Source organism: Procambarus clarkii, chromosome 10, assembly GCF_040958095.1.
Source record: "Procambarus clarkii isolate CNS0578487 chromosome 10, FALCON_Pclarkii_2.0, whole genome shotgun sequence".
In the NCBI taxonomy this organism is placed as follows: Eukaryota; Metazoa; Arthropoda; class Malacostraca; order Decapoda; family Cambaridae; genus Procambarus; species Procambarus clarkii.
The window spans coordinates 19,347,724-19,356,627 of NC_091159.1; the positions used below are offsets into that span (position 1 = coordinate 19,347,724).

At 44.0% G+C, this 8,904-nt stretch overlaps 1 protein-coding gene across 1 annotated transcript; it reads left to right on the forward strand.

Annotated features, from left to right (window-relative positions):
- Positions 1-1,650: 1,650 nt before the first annotated feature.
- LOC138363203 (ice-structuring protein 4-like) lies at positions 1,651-2,013 on the forward strand. Its single transcript, XM_069322199.1, has one exon. It carries the CDS (start codon positions 1,651-1,653, stop codon positions 2,011-2,013), a length of 363 nt encoding a protein of 120 aa, XP_069178300.1.
- Positions 2,014-8,904: the final 6,891 nt, after the last annotated feature.

Genomic DNA, 8,904 nt, shown 5'->3' on the forward strand with positions numbered 1-8,904 from the left:
CAGGGAAGGTTGCTGTTGCTCTGCAACGGTTGTTGCTTTATATATATATATATATATATATATATATATATATATATATATATAATAGCATAATAGAACTTCAGAAAAGCATGTATGAACTAATGAGAGACCATGGAAAAATTCTGGAAGAGCTGTAGGGGAAGAGAAGGACAAGAGGAGAAGAGATACAGGCACTTAAAAAGAAAGCAGCTTCTCTGGGGGAGGCAGCGTCTCTGTGGGAAGGCAGCTTCTCTGGGGGAGGCAGCTTCTCTGGGGGAGGCAGCTTCTCTGGGGGAGGCAGCTTCTCTGGGGGAGGCAGCTTCTCTGGGGGAGGCAGCTTCTCTGGGGGAGGCAGATTCTCTGGGGGAGGCAGCTTCTCTGGGGGAGGCAGCTTCTCTGGGGGAGGCAGCTTCTCTGGGGGAGGCAGCTTCTCTGGGGGAGGCAGCTTCTCTGGGGGAGGCAGCTTCTCTGGGGGAGGCAGCTTCTCTGGGGAGGCAGCTTCAAGAATTACAAGAGATGGTAGACAAAAAGGATGAAGTTATGAAGGCCTGAAGGTGAAACTTGACAGGAGTGACGAACTCCGCATTACATCCTTGAATCAAGTAGAAGACCCCCCAGGAAAATAAATTGCAAAAGGGAGGCAAGTGTGAATAAGTTACAGAACAGAAACGATCTATGGAAGAGGAAGGGAAGGCAACAAAGTTAACATAGGAAATAAATAAACAGAAAATGTAACCGAGATTTGGAGAGTAAGACCAGACAAAACCTTTGCTGAGGCAGCAAAGGTTTCAAAGAGAAAGAAGATAATTATGAAAACAGTGTTAGAGGATGTAATATCTATGAAAATCATGAAATGTCCAAGGCAGAGCTGGAAAGGGAGGGAGATCAGGAAATGAAGATGTAAATGTTTCCAAACAACCTTTAACTTGAAAAAACGTTGTGATGATGATGTTGGTTGAGAACGATGGATGAAGCATTGAGCGTGTGACGTCACGTTATTTGCCTCGACAGCCAAATGCCAATACGTGAAAGTATACGTTATATCCTTTACATAAAAGTTCAATAAACTAATTAGCACAAAAGTAAAGCCATCTCCTTTTTTTCAGTAATCTACATAGATTATATTCACTGTTCTACACTATTTTCCTTTTGATAAAGTGAATTATATAAACAGGTGTGTGAAGTTTTTATCAAGACGTTGTTACAAAGCTCCTATTCATTAATTATTTAACCCAATACTACAACAACAACAAAAACAATGTTGCTACTTTACACTTTTCGAGAAACTGGTGGGGGTAAAGGACTACTTTTCCTTAACTGTTCACAAATGCTGATGGAGTAACAAAGCAGAGGAAATACAAGTAAGGGTTCTCAAAACAGAATATGATTTAATTGTAATAGTCGAAACAAAAATGACATGATCTCTGATGCAACAGTTCCAGGGGCGTACCAGGTAATAAGGAACTAAAACAAAGCAAGGAGGAGAAGTAGCACGGCTAGTAAAACAAAAGAGGAAATTTAAGGCACTAGAAAATAGAAATACAATTGGATACACAGACTCCATCACTGGGACGCCGATGGGGGAAAGATAGTGGTCGTTGTCATTTACAATCCCTACAGCCAACAGCAGAAGAACACGACAGGTATATGATGACACGGCATGGCATAGATGAATTGCAGAGAGCACCCACGGCACCCACAGCAGCCACGGCACCCACAGCAGCCACGGCACCCACAGCAGCCACGGCACCCACAGCAGCCACGGCAGCCACAGCAGCCACGGCACCCACAGCAGCCACGGCAGCCACAGCAGCCACGGCACCCACAGCACCCACGGCAGCCACAGCACCCACGGCAGCCCCAGCACCCACAGCAGCCCCAGCACCCACAGCACCCACGGCAGCCACAGCACCCACGGCACCCACAGCAGCCACAGCAACCACGGCAGCCACTGCACCCACAACACCCACGGCAGACACAGCACCCACACACCCACGGCATCACACAGAATGAAAGCTAAATTGGTAGTCATGAGGGACCTAATGTGGAGAGCAAAATAAGTGAAAGTTGTGACAAGAACTTGATAACATAGCATGTAAAGGATGACATAAGAAAAAGGCGCGGAGATACACCAAACCTACTCGACCAGATCTTCATCCAGCCCGAGGACGACATCGAGAACTTGAAGTACGACATGCCAGTAGGAGCCAGTGATTACTGTGTCCCGGTATTTGACTTCATGGACGATCTTAAAACAGTGATCAGATGGCCTAGGATCAGGGGAAATGATATAAGATTATAGAATAGGGCAATGCGTTAAAGTGAGAGAGTATCTGGGAAGTATGCAATCGGAGGAGGAATTTAGAGGAAAGATAGTCCAGGAAATGATGGACTAAGACAAATTCACATGGAGAGAGGGAGGGAGAGAACTATCAGGGGGAAAGCGCCAAGCCTGATGTAGAGAGATGAAAGCTAGATTTTATCAACATTAACAGAAAAATTAGGAGAGAATATAATAACCCATAGATCACATACAGTGCCAAGAAGCAAAAACGGAAAGCAAGTGGGAAATGGAAGATATATGGAGGTCAAAGAACAGAAGAAAACCAGAATAGATACAACAGGGCTAGGATCGAATACAAATATATAAAGAAGGCAAAAAAATAAAAATATGAAAATTATATTGCCTGTGAAGCTAAGACAACCAAAACTCCTACATATTCATATAAGAAGGAAAATAACAGTGACTGACTATGTGACTAGGTTACAAAAAAGGGGGAGGTGGAAATACAGGAAACGATAAGAAAATTTGCATGGAACCTAAAGCCAGCTTCTATGGATTGTTCGTAAATAAACGTGAACAGCTTCCAGTGCTAGAAGAGGTGGTTATCCTAGATGAGAGACTTAAAAATTAAGGTAACAACACAGAAAGTAAGTTAACAAACAACATCACTAAACGAAACTAAAGCTATTGGACCAGAAACGTACATCCACAGATGTTAAAAGAAACTGCACAGTCCCTCAAAATACCTCTAGCATTAATCTTTTAAGGGTACTATAACAAATTTGTTTAGTGTTACGTTCTAAATGAAATGAGCTGAAGTAGTAGAAGCAAACTCAGTTCACAACTTTAAAAACAGATATGATAAGTAAATAGGTCAAGAATCATCACAAATTACCAACATTATAATATCATATATTTTAAAGTCACAGTCAGAGTCACAGAAAGCATTAGACATCTGGTAGTTAGAAAGGTGGGGTCTAGGAGCTAGAGCTCGATCCTGAAAGCATAAAAACTTAAGAACACATCCCCAAACACACGCATACACAGGCACACAAACACAATGAAGAGTTGTGTGAAGAACTCAACAAGAGGTTCCAGGAGGTCTTCACAATAGAACGAGGTGAGGTCACTATGCTAGGAGAGATGGCAGTAAACCAGGCGGCCTTGGAAGGATTCGAAATTACTAGAGATGAGGTCAAGAGGCATCTGTTGGAGCTGGACGTGAGAAAGGCTGTTGGTCCAGACGGAATCTCACCATGGGTATTGAAAAAAAGTGTGCAGAAATACTTTGCTTGCCACTCTCCATAGTGTATAGTAGGTCACTGGAGACGGGAGACCTACCAGAAATATGGAAGACGGCTAATGTGGTCCCCAATATACAAAAAGGGTGACAGACAAGAGGCATTGAACTACAGGCCAGTGTCCTTAACTTGTATACCATGCAAGGTGATGGAGAAGATCGTGAGAAAAAACCTAGTAACACATCTGGAGAGAAGAGACTTCGTGACAACCCATCAACATGGGTTCAAGGAGGGGTAAATCGTGCCTTACAGGCTTGATAGAATTCTACGACCATGTGACAAAAATTAATCAAGAAAGAGAAGGGTTGGGCGGATTGCATTTTTTTGGACTGTCGGAAAGCCTTATGACACAGTACCTCACAAGAGGCTGATGCATAAGCTGGATAAACAGGCAGGAGTAACTAGTAGGGTGCTTCAGTGGATAGAGCAATAGCAAGCAATAAGCTTCTAAGCAATAGGAAGCAGAGAGTTACAGTGAGGGGGTGAGATCTCAGATTGGCGTGAAGTCACCAGTAGAGTCCCACAGGGCTCTACTCGGACCTATCCTGTTTCTTATATACGTAAAATGATCTCCCAGAGGGTATAGACTCATTCTCTCAATTTTGCTGATAATGCCAAAAAATATGGGGATTAAGACAGAGGAGGATAGCTTGAGGCTTCAAAAACATCTGAACACACTGAAGGAATGGTCGAACAAATGGCTGTTAGAGTTTAACCCAAGCAAATGTAATGTAATGAAGATAGGTGTAGGGAGCAGGAGACCAGATAGCAAGGTATCATTTGGGAGATGAAATACTTCAAGAGTCAGAGAGAAAGACCTGGGGGTTGATATCATGCCAGAACTGTCCCCTGAAGCCCATATCAAGAGGATAACATCAGCGGCATATACCAGGTTGGCCAACATAAAAACGGCCTTTAGAAACTTGTGTAAGGAATCACTCGGAACTTTGTGTACCACACATGTCAGACCAATCCTGGAGTATGCAGCTCCAGCATGGAATCCAAATCTAGTCAAGCAAAAAAACTAAACTGGAAAAGGTTCAAAGGTTTACCACCAGACTAGTACCCGAACTGAGAGGTACGAGCTACAAGGAGAGACTACGGGAATTAAACCTCACGTCACTGGGAGACAGAAGCGTTAGGAGGGGACATGATCACCACAAACAAGATTCCCAAAGAAATTGACAGGGTAGATAAAGACAGGCTATTTACCACAAGGAGCACACGCACTAGGGGACACAGGTGGAAATTGAGTGCCCAAATGAGCCATAGAGACATTAGAAAGATTTTTTTCAGTGTCAGTAAGTTGGCAAACGGAATGCATTAGGAAGTGATGTGGTGGAGGCTGACTCCATACACAGTTTTAAGTGTAGATGTAATAGAGCCCAATAGGCTCAGGAATATGTACACCAATTGAGAGGCGGGACCAAAGAGCCAGAGCTCAACCCCCGCAAGCACAACTAGGTAAACTAGGCCAACTAGGTAAGTACAATGATTTCTACCATACCCTGGACTCATCAACGCCTCCCCCCCCCCCCCCCCATCAGCTCAACACGCTGCCGCAGCCAGATAAAAGCACACAGCATAACACCAAATAAAAAAAAAAAGCAAACAAATTTGCATGTCAGGATTTTGTTCAGTGTTTCCTACTAAATTTCGAACACCAAAAAGTTATCAGCCTTATGGCCAGGTTATCATCGCCGCACTTATAATTCTGATTTGTAGTTCCTGGAAAATCACTTACTGAGGTGACCAGCTCCTCGCCTGTACCCGGTGACCAGCTCCTCGCCTGTACCCACCCGGTGACCAGCTCCTCGCCTGTACCCGGTGACCAGCTCCTCACCTGTACCCGGTGACCAGCTCCTCACCTGTACCCGGTGACCAGCTCCTCACCTGTACCCGGTGACCAGCTCCTCACCTGTACCCGGTGACCAGCTCCTCACCTGTACCCGGTGACCAGCTCCTCACCTGTACCCGGTGACCAGCTCCTCACCTGCACCCGGTGACCAGCTCCTCACCTGCACCCGGTGACCAGCTCCTCACCTGCACCCGGTGACCAGCTCCTCGCCTGCACCCGGTGACCAGCTCCTCACCTGCACCCGGTGACCAGCTCCTCACCTGTACCCGGTGACCAGCTCCTCGCCTGTACCCGGTGACCAGCTCCTCGCCTGTACCCGGTGACCAGCTCCTCGCCTGTACCCGGTGACCAGCTCCTCGCCTGTACCCGGTGACCAGCTCCTCGCCTGTACCCGGTGAACAGCTCTTCACCTACGTACCTAAAATCACAGCTTCGTGTTTGAGATTACGTTTTAGAATTGTAAGTATTAATTGTTTGTAATATGGCAAAAACACAATTCAAAAATTCGTCTGATACATTCTGAAGTTTGTCAATATCATGTTGTACCAAGTCAGATATCATAAACAATTGTGAAAGATGCAAAATTCTGGAGAGCGCATATAGACTATATATTGGAGCGCCTAAGGGTGATGAGACTACGGGCTCACCATAGCCCGTGCTACTTGGAACTTTTATTTCCAAGTAGCGAAACTTAAACAACAAAACAACAACAGGTGATGAAGATAAGCCTTGAGTCCCATCATGTACAGATGAAGCTGCCCCTGGCGGCCTGACGGTTAAGTGGACAGCGCTCGGGATTCGTAGTTCTAAGGTTCCGGGTTCGATCCCCGGCGGAGGCGGAAACAAATGGGCAGAGTTTCTTTCACCCTGATGTACCTGTTCATCTAGCAGTAAATAGGTACCTGGGAGTTAGACAGCTGATACGGGCTGCTTCCTGGGGGTGCGTAACAAAAAGGAGACCTGGTCGAGGACTGAGCCGCGGGGACACTAAGCCCCGAAATCATCTCAAGATAACCTCAAGATAACATTAAAAGGATGATTAAGAGGCACAAGGCGGGTTATGGTCTTACTTCTGCCAGAACATGGAGAGAACCAAAGACCCACCACAACGACTGCGGTGTCTGCATGACTAGGTTGATTGATAAAGATAGAGAGACCGTAGAGGTGGCACGGGCATGAATAGCCCGTACGATGCCAGACTGATGTTTCGCTGTCCAGGAAGGTTCAAGGACGGCTGCTCTTCCGTATCCAGACATATACCACGTCTTCCTCATGGCCTTAACTTGCCAAAACCACAATCTCCAGAAATGGAAATAGTAATTACTTGTAACTAATATTACCATGAAAACTTAAAGTTACTAGAAACTTGCAATTTAAAGACATTTTCTATTTCATGTTGATGATAATATTATGGCTTCATTCGAAGAGTCAGCAAACAACAGCCAAAAACAAGTTCACTTTGCAAATCAAAGTGAACTGGATGACCTGTTCAGGAACTCGAGTCTAAATAAGTCAGGAGCTGAACTTTTAACATCAAGACTAAAATGAAGAGTTTGCATGGGGAAGACTACAGAACTACTGCGTACTGAGAAGAACACGCAGAATTTGTACTTTAATGTTAGTGGAGATCTGATACTGCAAATACGTGAATGGTTTGTTTACCATTCAGTCTAACGCAGAACAGTCTAGTAGTCTGAGTGTAAATACTGGGATAGCTTTACTCAATATCAGTTGGCTTTACTTGATACAAAAACCGCAGCTGTGGGGTCATGATTACTAAAAATTAAAAATAAAAAACCACACAAATGTTCGGAATAAGGCAAAAGAGATACTTGGTAATATTTGAAGAAGAGTTGGACTGAAACATGATTATGCAGAATGGTGGCTGTTTACAGACAGCTGAAGGTGTCTGTTCACCTTCATCGAACAGACTGTTCACAAGGCTGTTTTACTTCACAATGTAAACTTCTATTCATAAGCACCACTTGTCCATTCAAAACAAATGAAAGAAGACTTACGAAAATGTTAAACAGCTTCTTGCCAAAACCAACGAGGAAGAATTTTAATGGGACTTGTTTGGAAACTTTAAGATGCTTGGTTTTTTGTTAGTTTTGCAGGACACTATACAAAGTATTCATGCTTCATTTGTTTATGGGAGAGCGGAGGAGGTGGTGGCTATCATCACCGTTTATGGGAGAGCAGAGGAGGTGGTGGCTATCATCACCGTTTATGGGAGAGCAGAGGAGGTGGTGGCTATCATCACCGTTTATGGGAGAGCAGAGGAGGTGGTGGCTATCATCACCGTTTATGGGAGAGCAGAGGAGGTGGTGGCTATCATCACCGTTTATGGGAGAGCAGAGGAGGTGGTGGCTATCATCACCGGAAAGTTCAGCGGCCTCCACGGCAGGAATTACAGGTAGGAAGAGTCACCGTTGTCAGGCAGCCCTTTGTTGAGCATGAAAACATTTGTTTCCTCCACTTCATTAAAAATTGGGATTGACTGATAGTTTGTAAAGGGCTTAGATTGAAGGAGGAGAAGCTTTTCAAGAAGTCTGCCTTATGTTTCCAAAGCTCTCAGATGCTAAGGTGTTGGGTGGTATGTTTGTTAGACCTAAAGTAAATGCAATTTTGATGACATAGAAACTTGAAAGCTGAACAACGTCGAAAGGGAAACATAATGTACATAATATTCACCACGCATAATTGCACGGTGAACAACATCGATTTCTAGTTAATCATAAAGATCCTGACTACTGGGATCCTGGTGGCAAGGCTTGCTGAAGGCTATATGAACAGGGGATTCCGATTGTCACTAAAAGTGCGTTTTTGAGTTCGCATCTTGATTTTTCCCCGTGAAAACTTGGGTGACATTAAGGAGCAAGGGAAAAGGTTTCACCAAGACATTGAAACAATGAAGAGAAGGTACAAAGGTCACTCGGATACTGCCGTGATGGGAGACTACATATCGTCTTTAGTTAGAAAAGATGAAAGCATTCTCGCAATAGAATAGTGGGCCGTTCAAAGCAATTTTAATTTATAAAATGTTCCGAATTTTCAGAGTTCATGAAATTAAATTTATTTGGTAAACTTTGGGCAAATTAAACCATTTTATTTATTTTCTCCTCAACCTAAGACAAAATTAAGCCAACACCTGGTCCTCGGTAACGGCTGTACTACATAAAAACTAAACTACAATAATGTTTGAAAATTTAGATGATGGGCGGAATTAAGATCATTTTAAAATCAGTGCCAAAAAACACACAAATACAATACAAAATAAAATAAAAATCAGAATATCATTCCACTAAGTAACACGCAAAACATGTTACATAGTGGAATGGTAGGCCCAGAGAGGCGGTCAAGTTCCATGTGTACTGAGTCAGGTTAATCATAGTCATTCCTTACCTACCAGCGAGAAGTGCTCGCTGTGGTAATTCCTGCTGCCAGATTTTCATTATTCC